At 34.7% G+C, this 19,225-nt stretch overlaps 1 protein-coding gene across 2 annotated transcripts in view; it reads left to right on the top strand.

Moving 5' to 3' along the window:
* Window positions 1-19,225, top strand: part of AFTPH (aftiphilin) — a 109,657-nt gene that overhangs the window by 72,926 nt on the left and 17,506 nt on the right. The window contains exons 4-8 of one of the 2 annotated variants that reach the window (XM_043983634.1): window positions 798-924; window positions 1,334-1,390; window positions 5,022-5,144; window positions 15,347-15,407; window positions 16,970-17,053. In XM_043983634.1, coding sequence (XP_043839569.1) covers window positions 798-924; window positions 1,334-1,390; window positions 5,022-5,144; window positions 15,347-15,407; window positions 16,970-17,053 — 452 coding nt within the window. The remainder of the gene's footprint in view (window positions 1-797; window positions 925-1,333; window positions 1,391-5,021; window positions 5,145-15,346; window positions 15,408-16,969; window positions 17,054-19,225) is intronic. The other variant, XM_043983635.1, reaches the window with a different exon arrangement.

Genomic DNA, 19,225 nt, shown 5'->3' with positions numbered 1-19,225 from the left:
CCCCCTGGGTGTCATAATTTTTTTTAAAAATTCCTAAATTAAATTCCTATCAGTTTGCTACAAATTTTGTGATCTGGACTTGTAATTTCATATGGGTAGAAAATTCCCTGTATGGAAACTCTCTTTACCAAGGCAGATTTGAAGCTTTTCTGTAACTTAGAGTCTTAAAAAATTATCTGGGGTACTCAAAGATTGAGTGAAGTGACTTCACTGTAGTTACATAGTTACGTTTCAGAAACAGTGTTTGAACCCATCTCTTTCTAACTGCAAGACCTAACTTGGTCTCTGCCACTATACATATAAATCAGATCAAGTTAATAATGACCACATATAAGGGCAGCTAGGTGGATAAAGCACTGGCCCTGGATTCAGGAAGACCTGAGTTCAAATTTGACCTCAGACACTTGACACTTACTATCTATGTGACCATAAGCAAGTCACTTAACCCTCATTGCCCCGAAAAGAAAAAAAAGAATAATGACCACATATGTGACTAATCACTTCATGCAGATGGTTTTTCAAATCCTTTTGGTAGTGTGACTATTGTATAACTTAAACTTTCTGTAAATGGCTATATTCATAAATTGATGGAGCTTAAATAGATTGTATTTTGTCTGTTGTGAGCACTATTTCCCAGTTTTAAGTCTGATTAATAATTCTTTTAAGAACACTAGTACTACAGGCAAAAGTTTAAAGGGAATTTATATCAGACACATTACAACTGCTATATACAATAAAAGTTGCTAAGTCAACTAGTCTTCATTCTGGTGACTTTCAATTGGTTTTGGCTGTTATAGGGAACTACTGGATGTGTGGACAGAGCTACAGGATATCCATGATGCATATGGCCTAAGATACCAGTGGGGTGGCTCCCATAGCAACAAGAAACTTTTGTGTTCCTTGGGAATTGACACACGAAATATTGTGAGTTTGATAATCTTATTAAAAATGGCTTAACTGGTGAATGTATTTTTAAACCCTAGTCTAATGTGTTTTTTTTAAGTTGTAAGGAATTAGTTTCTCAAAAAGACAAATTAATATATAATAAACATTTATAATTTAAATATGAGTGTTTATTGTTTTCTTTTTTCCTAATGAGCTGTGTTGCTCTTTTTTCAATTAGCCATCAGCACATCAGAATTCTTACTTAAAATAGTTTGTTGGGTTTTTTAAAAAATAACTAAAGGTAATTTTAAAATTTCTTAATATAATTCAAAATGTATGACATAAGTAACAGTTGAACTAAGCACTTTGGAAAATAAAAGGTTTGGGGGGGTTTTTAGGTTATGGTAAAGTATTCTTTAAATGTGTGTTCTTTCTCTTTCACATACAGCTCTTTACGGGCAATAAGAAGCAACCTGTTATAGTGCCCATGTATGCAGCAGGGCTGGTAAGTATAAGGAATGTCCTCATAAAGCTTTAGTCCTTGATGTCTCCAATTTTAAAAATCACATAAAAAGAAGCTATTATTAAATTATAATGGAAATTAGAAAATAGAAAAAAATTCTTTTTGTTGACTTCAGAAGTACCTTTAATATTTGTTTCCTTACTTTTAGGAAGCCAATGGTAGAGATACTTTTAATATTAAACTAAAACTCATTTCTGCCTCTTTATTAAGATGGTCCTTATGAATCTTTTTTGTTGTCAAAATAAATGTATTTTAAATGAGTGAATTAATAAAGTATACTTGAAGGCTCCAAGAAAATCATTGGGTTTAATCTTATTATAAAATTCTACATTTGGTTAATTTTCCATTGAAACTCTACAATAACATTGAAGCCTAGTATTAAGAAACTAATATTTTATGGAAATTAAATAAAGCTACCACATCTGTTTGGGATTAAGGTGATAGTTATGATAGATTCCGATTTGAACACATTTGTAAGTTGCTCAATCACTTAAAACTGGTTGAATTTTGTTATTTTAATTTTTTTTCCCCAGATATGCCAGGTAGTCCAGAATAATTAAGAAGGAATTCTTATTCTTTTTTTATAAAGGACTAAACAGTACTTTAAAGTTTGCTGTGGTTTTTTTTTTTTTGACGTGTCTGTGAATTATTGGCGACCAAAACAATTCTGTGTGTAAAACAAACAATTTTTAAAACCCTATCACCTTTAACTTAAACTAGAGAAAAAATCCTGTGGCCCACTTAAGGAGAGGGCAGGGGAACAACCTTAAGGTAAAGACGTGAACTTATTTGTAGAATGACAAAACTTAAATAACAGCCCTTAACCATGAGCATGTGAAACTGGATTTACAAAAGAAGTTGAATGTATATTTCTCTATGTATATACACACACACATATATACATGCACACATGCATATACATGTGTGTGTGTATATGTATATATATATAATTTTGCTAATCAACAAGGCTAAGGTACTCAGTGTATTTCTTTGTAGACACTACACTTTATTATTTGTTTGTTTTTGTGAAGAAGGGTGAAATTTATTGTTTAAATTTTACAAGGAAGAAAGCAAAAGCACAGAATGACCAAGTGACTTTTACCTAAGCTTTCTTTTTTGGTTTTCTTTTTCCCAATCTTAATGACACTACACTTTAAAGATCTTTCTCAAATGAAATATACAGTATTAGAGGAAGGGACAATCTGATATTTTTACATTTGGGTCACTATTAATATCATATGAATTTTATTATATTTGAGTCTTTTCTGCCCCCCTGAAGAAGGACATACTGTCTTAAGAGTGGATTGGAGGGGCAGCTAGGTGGCTCAGTGGATAAAGGGTGGCCCTGGAATCAGGAGTACCTGAGTTCAAATCCGGCCTCAGACACTTAACACTTACTAGCTGTGTGACCCTGGGCAAGTCACTTAACCCCAATTGCCTCATCAAAACAAACAAACAAACAAAACAAACCCAAAAAAAAGAGTGGATTGGAGTAATTTAGTGAGAGATGTTCTTCCTAGTGAACTTTATTCTTAGTTTTAGTTGTTGGCATAGATGCTCATGATCCAAAATATTATTTAAATTTATTCTTTCTAAGAACACTGAATCTATCATTGCTCTGATTTTAAAATCTTATTAAGAATTTAGAATCTCATGTATGAGAGATTTTCACTTGTGAAAGCATGTCCTTAGCTTTATTTGTGTGGGGCTTTTTCCAGGTGTTTGGGGGAGTGGGGATAGAGGAGTAGAATTGTTAGTAAGATTTGTCTGCTTCTCCTCTTTCCTCCCAGGAATTAACAGAAAGCTTTTAATAGTAGTAGATGTAGTAGACCATGTAATGGCTTGTACCATTTAAGCTTAATGACAGAGTACAAAGTGAAACTCTTAACAGAATACGGTATGAAAGTTTCTTTGTGCTCCCTCTCCTCTTCCTTTTCTCCTTCCCTCTCTTTCCTGAGACTGAAAAGAAGACTTAGATTTCTGAATTTCAGTTTCATAGCACAGATTGCCTTAAATATGATAGGCCATTTCCCTAAATATTTATTGATTTGATCTCTGGGAGTACTAACCAAATGGGAAAATAGAACTTAAATGTTATTTAATAAATTAAAATTGGTGTTTTAAGACTGCAATTACTCTTTGGGAAATGTAATTGATCATTTAAAGCTTAGTGAAGAACAAATAGTGCATAATCACAAAAGGCATAAATTTTCTTTAAATTGTCCCTGGCTGGCTAAGTCAAAGGCTTCCATGTGCACTTTTGATAAAGGATTAGACATCTAAATCTTGTCAAACAGCTTATATGGAAATGTACCATAGCTCTTATTAGTGGTTTAGCAGCTCAAGGTTTTTGTCATTTTAGAGACAGTTTGAACAGTTATTCTCCAGGATTCCTATTTCTTTTGCCTCTCTGTGATGTGGAAACAGCCACGTATTCTGGAAGGTGGTCTGGTGGCTCTTCTAAGCTAGAAAGGCTTTAAACATGGGCTGGGAAATGAACCATGCATCTGTTTAAGGAGCATTCTAGCCAGCTGAAGAGAGAGGTTCATTACCAGAGAGTAGGTTGGCTGCCAGGTACTAGAACTGCCCTTCATATCCAGAATATACAGATAGATCCAGATTAGTGTGACTAATGTATCTCATGAAGTGGTCACGTATTCAAATAAGAGTTGCAGGTATGAAAGGGAATACATTCTTGGCATGAGGTACAGCCTGTACAAAGGTGTGGTGATAGGAACTGGACTGGACTAGCGAGTGCATGATGAGGTTTAATATATACTAAGGCTAGCAAGGCCAGTTGAAGCTGGTTTGTGAGGGATTTAAAATTCCAGAGGAGTAAGCTGTGTTACAAACTGGTAACCGCTGTTGATTCAGAAATCTTGTACGATGCCAGTACAAGATAAGAACTTAAATAAAACTAGGCCAGTCCCAAATGACATAGACTAGGTTCAGAAACAACTCCAAAATTTAAAATGAATATGTTTGAACTGAATCCTTTCCCACCTTTCAAGCTCCAATTGAATACAATGAAAAAGGAAACCAGAGACCATATTATTTCATTTGAAACATTTAGTGTTTATTCGATTATTTCACCCTGTAAATTTTATTCAGAATGATAAATATTTTTGTTGAAAAGCTTATTCTAAGAACATTGAAGGAAAGCATTATATCATAAAAGAACTTTAAAGTGTAGAATATGATACTTGGAGAATATTGTGTGTTGAATTCCAGCAAGCATGAATAGAGTATGTTGTGAGCCCCTCCCATTCCAGTTTTGTGTATTTTTCAGGCTGCAGTGATATCTTTTATTTTATTATTATTTCTTGTAGGTAATAACAGAAGGGGAATATATTAAGTACCTATAAGATGATTTGCTTTCATTAATGATGAAAATTTTAAAATGGATCTTCTATGAGATCAAAAGTCTTTATTTTAAAAGCTGTGGGTATAATTGCTGAAAGGTATTTCTAGAAATAAATTTATTAATACAATTTCCTTTTTTTCTGGAAGTATTCTCCAATTGGCCTATTTTCCCTTCTGTAGTTTATTGCCTAATCCTGCATCTTCCAACCCATTTCAAAATTTTTGCTGATGGCTACTATAACTTTTTTAGGGCATGTTAGAACCCACAAAGGAACCATTGAAACCACTATCTGCTGCAGAGAAAATAGCTTCAATTGGTCAGACTCCCCTTATATCACCAGAGATGAGTGCATGTACATCTGATCAATTACAGGTAAAAAAAAAAAAAATGTGTGTGTATTGACCTTTTTTCTCCTTTAATATATGTATAGCTAAATTTCTTTTTTTTTCTTAAAGCCTTTAATAATATTTGGAATTTTATTCTATGTAATTCAGTGGAAAACTAAATTGTGTATGTATGGGTGTTATTTTGTTTTTTTAAAGGAAGATTTTAATTCAAAACTAGTGGTTTGAGCTCCTGACCTCATTCTTTATCTGTGTAGTGAAAAGGATGTCCTTTTTCTGTAGAGTCTGCTTAACTCTAAAATCCTGTGATCCTGAATCCTGACATTTACTCTGACAAATTCTTTGGAAAAAAATGTGTGAAATACTGTGTTTGTAGGAAGCATTAGCAGTATTGGAAATAACTCATCAAAGCTAGTATATGTATTTGTGTTTCAATTTAAACTTACATATACATAAGCCATGGTTTTGGTACTCTTTTTTAATTGAAAGCTCTTTTAAATATTAGCCTTTTTGGACTAAGCTTATTTTCCAAACTAAGCCAAAAGTTTATTAAAATAATCATTTTATATGTGCATAGTTTCTTAGTAAAAATTTAATCTGGCTTCTTTTTCCTGTTCTTTGCATCAACACACCTAAATTTACTTTCTCTATAATAAAGAATACAGTACAGTGTCCCATTGAGGGGGAAGTAAGCTTTTTTGTTCATATTGGTTTTTCTCCATGGATCAACTGGCTCAATATTTTTTTTCTTTTAATTCCTGTTATAGTTTTCAGAAGATTTTAATATGTTCCTAGCTTTTTTTTTTCGGGGGGGGGGGGGGGCGGGTAATGAGGGTTAAGTGACTTGCCCAGGGTCACACAGCTAGTAAGTGTCAAGTGTCTGAGGCTGGGTTTGAACTCGGGTCCTACTGAATCCAGGGTTGGTGTTTTATCCACTGTGCCACCTAGCTTCCCCCTGTTCCTAGCTTTTACTTCCTTGTTTGTCGAGCAGGACTTTGCCATCTCTTGACCTCATGAGCACTGTGAGCTACAAAGGCTAACATATCTTTGGCAGGGAGGAGGGGGCAGGGGACAGTTCCCAGTGATGCATGCAGCTCAGGCCATCTCCTGCAAAGGAGCCATGGCTCCTGGTTGGTAGCACGAAAAATGGTTTAAGCAAAACCATTTAGTTGTCTTCTGTGCTGGGCTTCTCCTTTTCCCTTCTCTCGGCACTTGAGGCAGGTAGACAAAGGTGGGGCCTGACTCTGGGCAGAACTTAGAGCAAGCCCAGTTTGTCTGTGATGCCTTTTTTTTTTTCTCCCTGGGAGTCAGTGACCTCTAGCAGTCCTCTGGCTCTCCACCACCCTAATCTTATTTCCCTAGGGTGAAAATATACCCCACCACTTGTTCCTTCCCCAAGTGTCTACAAGTTTTTCCTTTCCTGAGCCTCTAAATCAGCTCCTCAATGCTGTTAATTTTTTTTTTCTTCCCAGAGAGCTGGATTGAAGGCATGTAGCCCAGAAAAGACCCTGGCAGCTGACAAGTCTTTGGAAATAAGACAGTGTAGATTCTGGGGGTCTGAGATTGGCTTAAGGCAGGAAGGGTCTCTAGGGATGCAAATTCTTCTTTCTTCTTATAACCCCTTCTTCCTCTAGCTGACCCTAGAAATGCTTGTTTTGTTGACTTTATTTCATGGTACAAATGCTTAATTATCATAAACCACAATAACTACCATGTATATAAATATCAGGTTAACTTTGTTACATAATTAATTTATAACCCTAAATGTGAGCTGTATGCAGTGTTGTGTGGTAGGTAGTGGGGGAACATGAAAAGAAAATTATCTTTGTTCACGTGGAGCTCACAGACGTGATTTACACCTTTCTGCTTCATTATAATTTCAGCCATTTCTTCATCAACCTCCAAATACAATGTGTTGAGGGCCTGGATCGTATTTTATCAGAATTTTCTGACTTTCAGCACCTAGCACACATAGAGTGGGCAAATATTTATTAAAAGTATCTTCTGCCCTTGATTTGTATAAAATCGAGTTTGTTTATATCTGTTCAGACTTTGTACCACTTTATTCAAATAGTGTGATTAACTGCTCTCAACCTAAAAAACTAGAAGGAGGGCGCATTGATCCTGGAACTATGTCATCAATATGAAAGCTCCCTCCAGCAGTGCAGATTGAAAGCCATCCATGCCTTCTCATCATGTGTGACTCATGTTCATTTCCTCCACGGGGGATCGACCCATTGTACTAAATGCTTTTTGTCTAGATCTTTTCATATTTGAAGGCTATCATTTGGACCATACAGCCTCTCTATCAATTATTCCCATGCTCACTATATGACAAACCTATCTCTTTTTCTTCTTATTTATATTTCTGATATGTTTTATGCCATCCCTCCTGTGCAGCTTTGTGTTTGGTAACATATTGCCATCTAATGATACCTACCATAAATCAATATTATGTATTAATATTGTCCTTTAGGTAACCTGCAACTTTAATCTTTCAGATAGTGGTATTCCATGATTTATAGCAATGCAGCGGTATTGGAAGAATGTTGAGATTAAAAAGCTTAAGAACATTCAAAGTACTGTGCAGTTTCCCTAAAGTAGTTTAGCCCTCTCTACTTTTCAATTCTGGTCCCTGGCTCACTGTCCATGTGTAATGTCTCTCAGGGTATATTTATTGATGGGTTCCCTCATTGGGTTTTCTATACAGCTGCATAATAGTTTGGACAATAGACATTCTTCATCCACTTAGTTTTTCCTATGGCTAGTTAGACTTGTACCTTTTTTAGTGGGGTGGGTGGATTTTTCTGTATAGTTTTTATTTTTTAAATAAATTTAATTTTTAAAAATATTTATGTCATTGTCGTTTCTGGATATAGCATCCCCCACTTTAATTGAACCCTCATTTGCTTCCCCTCCCCACTCCTTGAGGTGGCAAGCAATCAGATATGGGTTATACATGTGCAGTTGTGTAAAACATTACAATATTAGTCATTTTGTATAAGAAAATTTGAAAAAATGAAAGAAAGTAAAAAATAGCATGCTTCAGTCTGTGTTCAATATCAATTCTTTCTTTGGAGGTGATACATTCAGTTGTGCATGTGTTGCATGTATTGAGTTTGAGATGCTGGTGGGACATGTTCATGAAGTAGAAAGTATGAAACGAAAGTATTGAACCTATGAGAGCCCCTCAGAGGACTTATATTCTATTGGAGAAAGCAAAAAAAAATTTGAACCCTCATTTGTAACAAAGAAGGGTTAAGCAAAAGTAACATATCCAGTGACTGAATCAAATATGAATGCAACATTCCATCCCAGCCTATAGTCCCCCGCCCCCCCCCCCCTCTTCTAAGTCTGGCTGGCTTTAACTTGTACCTTTCATTTATATTATTGTAGGCACTGTGTATATTCTTATAGTTCTACTTATTTCATTCTGCTTCATTTCATACAGGTCTTATGTTTCTCTGAATTCTTCATATTCGTCATTCTTCATGCACAATAATATTATATGTGGTCACATGTTGTTACATGTGGTTACAGTTGGTTATTTGACAGGCCACTCCCCCTTTGACAGGTACCCACTTTGTTTCTAGTTTTTTACTAACAAAAAAAATTGCTACTATGAATATTTTGGTGTATACTGCTGTCCTCTTTGGGGTATAGGCCCTCTAGTAGGATCACTAGGTCAAAGGATATGGGCATTTTAGTTATTTTATTCACATAATTCTGAATTTTTTTGCAGAGCAGTAGGACCACTTTACAGTTTCACTAACCATATTGGTGAGCCTCTCAATCCACAGTCTTCCAAACATGGACCTGCCATTTTTTGTCACCTTTGCCAATTCTTGGCAAAGTTGGTTTAATTTGCATTTCTTTTGCTATTGGTGATTTGGAGCATGTTTTCACATGGTTATTTATTGATAGTTCTTCTTTACACATCCTCTAACTATTTATCAAAAAGTAACAGCTCTTGATCTTATATACAGAGCATCCCAGAAGTCTTAGCATGCACACCATACACTGGCCTAAATAAACCTAATTTATATGAAATTGATCTCCAGTTTTCTCAGTAGTTCTTATCAAACAGGGAATCTTTTCCCCTAATCCTTTTTCTTCTTGGCTTTATCAAACCCTGGGCTACTGGATTTTTTTAATGTATTATTATTTCTAGTCATTTCTTCTAGTTTGTTCCACAGACAAGATCTGCTTGTCTGTTTTTTAAACAGTACCAAGAGTTTTGATGATTTCTATTTTGTAATATACTTTAAAGTCTGGTAATGCTGTGCCCGTTCTATTCCTACTTTTTTCATTATTTTCCTTGAGATGCTAGACCTTTTGCTGTTCCTAAATAATTTTATTATTATTTTGTCTTGTTGAATAAATATAATTTTGATATAATATGAAAGTATAATTTTAGTTTAAAAGTTTTTATATTGGCATGACCCAACCATGAGCATTGAACATCTTAGCAATTATTTGTCTTCTTTATTTTGATAAAGAATGTTTTGTAACTATATTTATATGTGCATGAGTACCTTTGTAGCCTATTTCACAGATAATTTATGCATTTCGTAGTTAATTTTAGATGAGATTTATATTTTCTCATGATATTTATTAGTATTGTATAGAAGTGATGGTTATTTTTTAGATTTATCTCAATCTCACCACCTATTCTTTGGAGCTGTCTAAACAACCATATTTACAGATAGAGATAATTTTTGTGTCTTCTTATTGTCAACATTTAAACCTGTTTTTTTTCTTGTATTTTATCCCAAAATGGTATTACTAGAACTTTGTCAAATAATAGGGGGTAGGGGGAACCTTGCTTTACCTAAACTGTTTTAAATGATCTGTTCATTTTCATCACTTAAGTGTCTTGTCTGCAGCCTACTATTTTGATAAATCATAACAGTGAAAAATACTTTTTCATGTTAGGTATAAATCATTAGCCTATTACAGTATCCAATATTTCACTAGCATCTTACTGGACTTGGAAACAGCTCTGGATTTTTTTTCTGCATAACCTTGAACAAAGAGAAAGACCAGGTGCCTTGCTGCAGCTATAGAGCTACTAAATATGTGGCAGAACCAGCTATTGCCTAGAACACAGGTCTCCTGACTGATTCTTCAGTGCTGATCCAAACATATAATTGGAAAAAATCTGGTACTATATAGATCAAAAGCATTAAGTAAGAGTTTTCAAAGTGCTGCTGCTTTATACTTGATACCATTGGTTTAAGAAATGTAAAGAAGTGGGGCAGCTAGTGGATAAAGCACCGGCCCTGGATTCAGGAGTACCTGAGTTCAAATCCAGCCTCAGATACTTGACACTAACTAGTTATGTGACCCTGGGCAAGTCACTTAACCCTCATTGCCCCCACCAAAAAAGTAACAACAATAAAAAAAGAAAAAAAATGTAAAGAAGAAAAATAAAAATTATAGGAAAGCTAAATTAATGTGGCCTGTTAAAGAGAAAGTGCAGGTATTTAATCGTACTTTCTAGGTTTACAAAAATTTATACCTAAACAATTAGACATCATCTTCTCCAATGAGGCCCTTAAAAACAATAAAACAGATTCCTAAAGAAATGGTGGCTTTTCATGACTGGAGATCTTTAAGATACAGGGTGTGACTATAAAGTAATGAGACTGGTGTTTGTGTGCAGGATCAGTCTCATTACTTTATAGTCATGCCTTGTGTATGCTCATCCTTCACACTGATGCAGCTGTGTTCTAACAGGAGGTGGGAATGTGGGACCTAGACATACTCAGCATTCTTTCAGTAACTGCTCTTTTGAGGTAATTTATAATTCTAAGATAAAAAGATTCATCTACTGCTCTCATAATTAGAGTACCATTATTTTCTTCAGTTTTTGAGGCTCTTTTTAGCACTTGTTGCCTGTGTCTACAGTAACTACCACATAATGTTCCCCATTCACTTTCAGCCTATACCTGAAGTTTTTTTGTTCTTTTGATTTCCTACTTCATCTTGAGCAGTCTGGGTCAAATTTGGTATTTAGGAAAGAAACTATTTTTTTTTAATCTTAATGTGCTTTGTAAAAACCTTAAGAAAAATTTTCTTTTTGTATTTGTCCAAAAGTTGTTTCATTTCTGTCTAGGGACATACATAGCTGCTATTCCAAGTCATATGTCATACAATGTTTTATTTTGTTAAATATTTTGATATGCAAGTACAGAATTAGTAGATGCATTAATAAGGGACTTTGGGTGCTTTTGTGGACTATAATCATTTGTTGGAGTAAGGGTTTTGAACTTCGAACTGTTTTGTGTGTTTAAGAAAAAAATAAAGACCAAGATTTGTAGAAAATATAAAGTTCATACTTACCTAAGTTCAAATATGGGTAGTCAGAAGTGAATATTATAAACTAAGAATATTATGATTTAAACAAGTTGCCATGATTGACAAGTATAAATATGATCCCAAATAATGTACATGCTAATATTAGTCCATGTGGTCTTCAGTCTGACACAAATACCACACTAAAGCTCAGAACACTTTAAGGAAGGAACTGCTTTGCCACACACATAATGAGCTATGTGTATGATCTGCAAAGACCAGACCTTCTCGTTCATGTTTTAGTTTCTGTCAGCATTAATTAATCAGTGACTTTGAGAGGCAGTATGGCATAGTGAAGAGAGTGCTGAATGTTGAGTCAAGAAGACATAGGTTCGAATCCTGCCTTGGTGTGCCCAAGGTCACACATAAAAGCTCTGTGCTCCTTAGGATAAACTCTGGGCCACAAGTTCCGTCTTTATTAAATGAAGAGATTGGACTCAGTGCATTCCAAGTCATTTCAGTTCTAAATCTCTAATCCTCTGATCTTATAACTTTCAAACTTGACTGAATTAAATCATGTAATTACATGTTTATGTCCTGAGATTAAGAATCTTTTCCCTTTCAGATCTGAGTAACTTCTTTTTTTATTTCCTCAACTGAGACATTCCATATTGACTAAAACTCATGGCCACTCCCTTTAATTGAATCTAGTAAAAATCAACAAGAATTTGGTGGTCTTTTTTTTCCCTAAGACATAACTTTTTGGTGTCTCCAACAATTTCATTTGGGAACAAATTGTCATCCTTTGCATTAAGGCCAGCACTGTTAGTTCTGTTACCCACATCCTTCTTAAGATAAATGTGACTGAAGATCATGATGAAGCCCACATTTCAGACAGTAGCGAATGTATGGTGTACCCTGTCTTTACAGAGCCCACTGCTAATGGCAACTGACTTTGCCTTTTAGCCTATATCACATTGTTACCCAAATTCATAGAAGTTATAGAGCTGTGGCTGAAATTCGTGTCTCCTGACCACCATCCTACTTTTACTATCAAACACATTTTTCTTACAATTCACTCAAAACATTAATTGTGCCACATCCTTCAATTTCTATTGTAGTGCTTCCTCCTCCTTTTGCTTTACCTATGCTTTCTTCAGCAGTTTAGCATCAGAACAGTTGCTAAGGAGTCCTTTTGCTCATCTTGTTCATGACTTTCTCTAAATGGATTTTTTAGTGCTCCCATCACAACATTATTATTAACAACTTTGGCAATCTATGTGAGAGCAAAATCTGGATGAAAAATTTAGAAATTCAGCCAGTCATTCTTTGCTTTTGTTTAGCATGATATAGCCAAGACAGTTAGATGACTAATTTTTTTTTAATCTTTTGACTGGATGGTAACACATTGCAATTACTTTAAGCAGGATATTAATATAGCTAATAAGAGTCAGAAGCCAGGTCCACACCTAGGCCTTCTGGCTCCTGCCTGATTCAGTGTTCTTTGCACTAAACATACCAACTCCAGATAATATGGCATCCTTTATTTACAGCATTTGACTTGTTATATGATACTGAATGTGACAATTAATTTAAAAAACTAATCTTTAAATTAAATTGGATAAGTACATATATGATCTAAATTCCATGTCCAAAAAATAGGAACTATGTTGAATGCCCTGGTTTTGTTTTTAGATGATATGGACATTGTAAAACTGATAAATAACATAAAACACATAAGCTTTTTAAAAATGACGGTATGGGGGCAGCTAGGTGGTGCAGTGGATAAAGCACCAGCCCTGGATTCAAGAGGACCTAAGTTCAAATCCGACCTCAGACACTTGATACTTACTAGCTGTGTGACCCTGGGCAAGTCACTTAATCCCAATTGCCTCATCAAAAAGAAGAAGAAAAAGAAAAAAATCACAGCATTTTCAGTGGTGGTGCTTTTTTCATTTCAGTTAACATTGTTGCCTGATTGAGATGATTTTTTGTTTTGGTTTGGTTTGGTTTGGTTTTGCTTTTGCTTTTTGCTTTTTGCTTTTTGCAGGGCAATGAGGGTTAAGTGACTTGCCCAGGGTCACACAGCTAGTGTCAAGTGTCTGAGGCCGGATTTGAACTCAGGTACTCCTGAATCCAGGGCCGGTGCTTTACCACTGCGCCATCTAGCTGCCCCGAGATGATTTTTTTTAAGCACTATTGATTGACCTATATAATGTCATGAATTATCCAGGCAATCATATAATAATACAATCATCATATAATAATAGCTGAAAATACAGATTTGATGTTAGTTAACAAGACTTTTAGTAACAATTACATGTTTGTGTCTGTACAATAGACAAACATACATGTTACATTACTAGTATATACTGATACATATAAATATAAAATTTGTGTATATATCAAAATAAAACATTGCAAGGATACAAAAAAATTACAATGCCTCTTCCCTGTCCTGGAAGAACTTAGAGGCTTGGTATCGTATCTATTCTATGAGACATATAGATGATGCAGTAGGCCTGGAGTCAGAAAGACCTCAGTTCAGATTCAGCCTCAAGCACTTATTAGCTTTGTGACCCTGGATAAATCATTTAACCTCTATCTGCCTCAGGTTTCTCATCTGTCAAATGGGATGTTTGTAAAGTGTTTTGCAAACCTTAAAGTACTATATAAATTAGAGCTATTGTTGTTATATTATCATCAAAACATTTATAGGAAATTTTCTCTCACTAACGTGAGAGCCTGATGAAACACAGCTCATTCTACCAGTTCTTATGAGCTTCAGATTGTCAGTTTCCCTCTGTATTTTTTATTCCAGTTATGCTTACATAGCCATCTTTTTGTTGTTCCTTGACGCCCATTTTATGTATCATTTCTGCTATCTCATTGTGACATTTCCACAATTTAGTTAGAGATGTTTTGAGGAAGTTAAGAAATTTAAAAGCATAGGTTGTAAAAAATAAATAAATTTTTTTTAAAGCATAGGTTGTTCAGGAAATTTGGAGAAATATTTTTGTTTCTAAATGTTATTGTCTTTAATATATGTCACTAAAAAGTATAGGCACTAAAATCTGATAAATAACTTTCTCTATTTTTGGAGCAGAATCTTTGGTTAATTTTTATAGAATCTGAGAATGTTCAAAGTACAATGTTCAAATGTAACAAAGTAGATTTAACTTCCCTAAAATAATAGATTAGTACTAGATCTACTGAGGTATCACATTTTTGAAAGGGAAAGATTATTGTACAATTAGTAACCCTATTTTCAGGGGGTTTTTCTCCCAGTAGGAGGGATGATAAAAGGTAAATATTGGACATTAAGTACTCAAAAAAAACCTTTAAGTTCCTGTGTATAATTGCATAATTTTGCACCTTTGTCTTAAAAAATTTTATCAACTATCAAAATGTTCTTCCCTAAGGGAAAAGTGAAAATGTGAAATTTGAAGTAGAAAAATTGTCTTTCAACCAACTCATTGTATAGGTGAGGAAACAAAGGATCATAGAGAATGAATGACTTGCCTGAGGTCATATAGCTAGTTACTAATAGAGTAGGACTAGAACCTTGTTCTCCTGACTCCCAAGATGGCTCTAGCTAAGAAGTTTTCTGATTCTTGGACAATGTTCTAAGGTTTTACAGTATATATTTGTTAGGCATGATTCGTGCGTACTGGTTAAATTTAACCTTTAATGGAAAAAGTCCTTTACTAGAAATTTTTGGCCATTTATCGCCATTTAGCAAGAAGTTTAAAGCTAGGTTTAGAAGACGGTCATTTGACTTAAGATCAATCTATAATCTATTTAGTAAAATGAAATTTTATGAAACATTCTAATCTTTTTATGCTATTTTGATTTTTAAAAACTTTATTTTAAATATCTTATATTGCTATAATCTGGATTGACTTTTTTTTTGTTTTTGGTTTCCAACTCTAGGAATCTCTACCACCTGTCCAGTTTGACTGGAGTAGCAGTGGCCTTACTAACCCTTTAGATGGTACGTCTCTCCGTAGAGCCTCTAGCACAAGAGCTAGAGTTAAGAAAGCTACAAAGTTCAGACAAACTTCTCTCTGCTGATTTTTTTTTAAATCATAATTTCTTATTCTTAACTTTGGAAATTCAGGCTTTCCTTCTGATTGGCAGTTCCCCCAGAAAAGCATCCATTAATATTCATGATATATCATCAAAATGTACTTAGTATGAATTAGATAAAATTTTATTTTAATTACTGTAAGTAGAACATTAAAAGCTTAGGTAATTCTAATCATTCTCTAAATAGCTAAATAGTATTTTAGCTTGAAATATTTAACTTGGGAAAAATACTTTCCTAATGAACTTCACTTTAGAGGGGGTTTTTTGGATGCAAAATACAGTGAATAATGGTGTTTCAAAGCACAATTGTTTAGCCAAAAGCAATTTGCAAATGATACATACTTTTTTGACTCAAAAGTTTTCAGATATATTTATACTTTATAGAACACCAGTATTAAAATGGAAAATGTGATTTAATGGTTGTTTTCTAAATTCAGTTCATTTCAGTGTTCAAAATTATTAATATGTAATGAATGCCAGCAATTCAAATTTTGCCCATGTAACTGGTATCACTTATGGCTTTTAAAAATGCTGGCAAGGGAAACAAGTTATCCCTGTGATTTAGAGGGTTGAAAGGAGGTAAAAACATAGAAAATTAAAGGTTTTCTTTTTCTTAGCAAAACTTAGGTTAAAATAAAAATAATGACTTCATTATAGTTGTTTAAACATTGGCCAAAACTTTTTTTTTTAATCACTCTTTCATGGTCCCTTATGATAAGACAGTAGTGGTGCAAGGATACCTAGACTCTAGCAGATTGGTACCTTAGTGATGAAGGAAAGCCTGGATGGACCTTTTTGCTGTTGTCTAGTGTCTTATTACTTCAGTCAAATCATCATGCTTTCTTTTAACAAAACAACTTCTTTAAAAATGTATCTCATTTCTGATTACTGTTTCAGAGTTAAAGGGGAACAGTACAACTTGAAGTTGCGTGTAACGGTGCAGGGCAATTGTGGTGTCCAGAACCACATAGCCTATTTAAAATTTAAATTAAGTCACTCTATTGATCTGTAGCCTGAAACAGGTGAATAAATTTGTCAGATTTTTAAGTCATTAATTACGAACCAGCATTACTAACTTGGAAGACTGGTTTGGACATATACACTGGTAAATTTATGATGGGCTGAAATTACAGTATTGTTTCCCTTTAACAGGAGACTTACCTGGGTCTTTCCAATATGGCATTTTTTTTTAATTGAAATAAATCTTTTCTTTCTAACTATAGTTACTAGTGTTTAATTATTTGCATTGTACATGAGAATATGTACATTGTTAAGTTGTTACTATCTTTAGATATAACAAACTAATTCTGTAAGCATTGTTTTCATGTTGATTTTTAAATTGTATAATGAATACTAATTATAACTTGCATGTTCAAGTGTGTGTCTTACCCCTTTTTACACATAACCCCTCCTCCCTTGGCTTACCTTCTGTATGGCTGCCTACCACCACGGTCACTGAATTCCAAGCTAGTGGAGGTTCCACTCTCCTGAACCTTGATTTCTTTGGGCCCGTGGATGACAGTAGCTCTAGCAGCACCACCACCATCCCAGGTCAGCAGAGTGTTAAAACCACAACTATGATCTAATTTGTTACTAATAGCATGATCATGGCACTTGACTTTCCTATAAGCAAGGAAAATAATTTTATTGTATTCTCCTATGATGTCTTTCTAATGCTTTTTTTTTTCCTTTCGTCTGTCTTCTGTTAATTATTTTGCAGTACCAAGCTACAAGTAACTTAATTTGAAGTATTTATAAGAGCAAAGTGTAATGTTATAAAGGTGACTAGCTTTTAGGAATGAAAATTTTAATCTTCTTAGTGACTCGGTATATTAAAGATTTCCCCTACTCCACGTATGAAAGATGTGAGATTTTGTATGCTGATTTTTTAAAAATCTAAGTACAATCACATATGCATCTTTTACATTGTATAGTACCTGTGATTACAGTGTTATTGCAAATCCTGACATTCAGATAATTACATGTACTTTGGTGCTGCTAGTGTAGAATTAACTTCCAAAATATCAGAGGCTGTTTTTAGTCATATAGTTGACACGCAGATCTCTATTATAGTTTTAATGTAGTTATTTCTTAAATAGTAGGTATGCTGTTACCTCTGAAGAAAAGTGTTATCACAAAATAGTAGAAAGACTATTGCCTATGAGACATGAAAAGCTAGAAACCAAAAAAAAAATATATTGGAAAATGCCTGTAAAAGGAATGTTCAGCCTGACTGAAGTTCAGTCCATTGACCAAAGGACTAATGTACTTTGTCATTTTCTAACTAAATAAACGGTGAACATTGTAATATTTTTTATGGTTACATTTTCTTTAAGATAATTTTCACTGAGTTTCTGTTATCTCAACTTGTGGTCTGGTTGTTCTACCAACTGGTCACAGGACAGCATTGGGGTGACACATAGTGACCCAAACCTATGGGTAGAGGGTTACCCTTGACCCTTTTCGATACCCCTCTCCTAGCTACCCTAGCCCTTAGGTATATTTGAATTTTGTCCTGCTGCACAAGAGATGCTTAAGAACTGATACCACCCCTATCCCCAATAAAGGGAAAGTTCTAGAAAATAGGGAGGACCTGAGAGGGGTAGCTGAGGTGGGACTCCGTGTCTTTCCTGTCCCCCAAGATCTATTCATTCATTAGTGGAACCTTATTGCTGCCAATTGGTACAATGACCATACCCTGTAATCTAGGTGATTCATTATTGTTTTCATTTGCTTTTAAGATTTTGCAAGCTTGTGAAAACGAACACAGTTTTTGTTTCAAAATGATTTGTCAGGGGGCAACTAGGTGGTACAGTGGATAAATCACCAGCCCTGGATTCAGGAGGACCTGAGTTCAAATCTGGCCAAAGACACTTGCTACTAGCTGTGTGACCCTGGGCAAGTCACTTAACCCTCATTGCCCCACCAAAAAAAAACAACAAAAAAATGATTTGTCATTCATTCATCTGAATTACTTCTAGGTTCATTGCTTCAGTGGACTTGCCAATATGGATAAGTTTGCCATTGGAGGACACCTGATGAACTGACAACCATGCATTTAGTTTCATTGATTACCAGGGAAATCGCAACAATTTATGCAACTTCCTTGGGATGAAATGAGCTCCCTTAGCTCCATTTTTCTCACAGTTTCATGTTATAATTTAAATGAGCTCACTACTTTTTTCTTTTGAAAATTTAATTATAGGGGGCAGCTAGGTGGCACAGTGGATAAAGCACTGGCCCTGGATTCAGGAGGACCTGAGTTCAAATCCAAGCTCAGACACTTGACACTTACTAGCTGTGTGACCCTGGGCAAGTCACTTAACCCTCATTGCCCCACCCAAATATATATATATAATTATTATTATTATTATTATAACCCAAACTCTCATTTAAAAATCTTCCATAAGAGCACAAATAACGGGAATTCATAAAGAGATGCAGGAGTGACCTGGTGATCCAGTTAATATCCAGTGCTGAGAGCCCAAAGAATCAAGCAGAGGGCAGGCTTAATAGTCTCATAGCTGTAATAATGGAAGTGCTTTTTAGCACAGTTAACATAGTACATATTACATTTTACCTATCTTCTATACTTCTTTCAGTATTCTCATGAATATGCTATTATGAATTTGATTACTGTAAATCCTGTTTTGGCTTATTTTATTGCTGTTGGGTTTTTGTTCAAAACTTGTCATCAAGCAACAGTTATAAACACCTTCCTTG

The sequence above is a fragment of the Dromiciops gliroides genome, chromosome 2 (genome assembly GCF_019393635.1).
Source record: "Dromiciops gliroides isolate mDroGli1 chromosome 2, mDroGli1.pri, whole genome shotgun sequence".
Taxonomy (NCBI): domain Eukaryota; kingdom Metazoa; phylum Chordata; class Mammalia; order Microbiotheria; family Microbiotheriidae; genus Dromiciops; species Dromiciops gliroides.
Note: the sequence above shows the minus strand (reverse complement) of the source record. Positions and strands in the feature narration are given on the sequence as shown.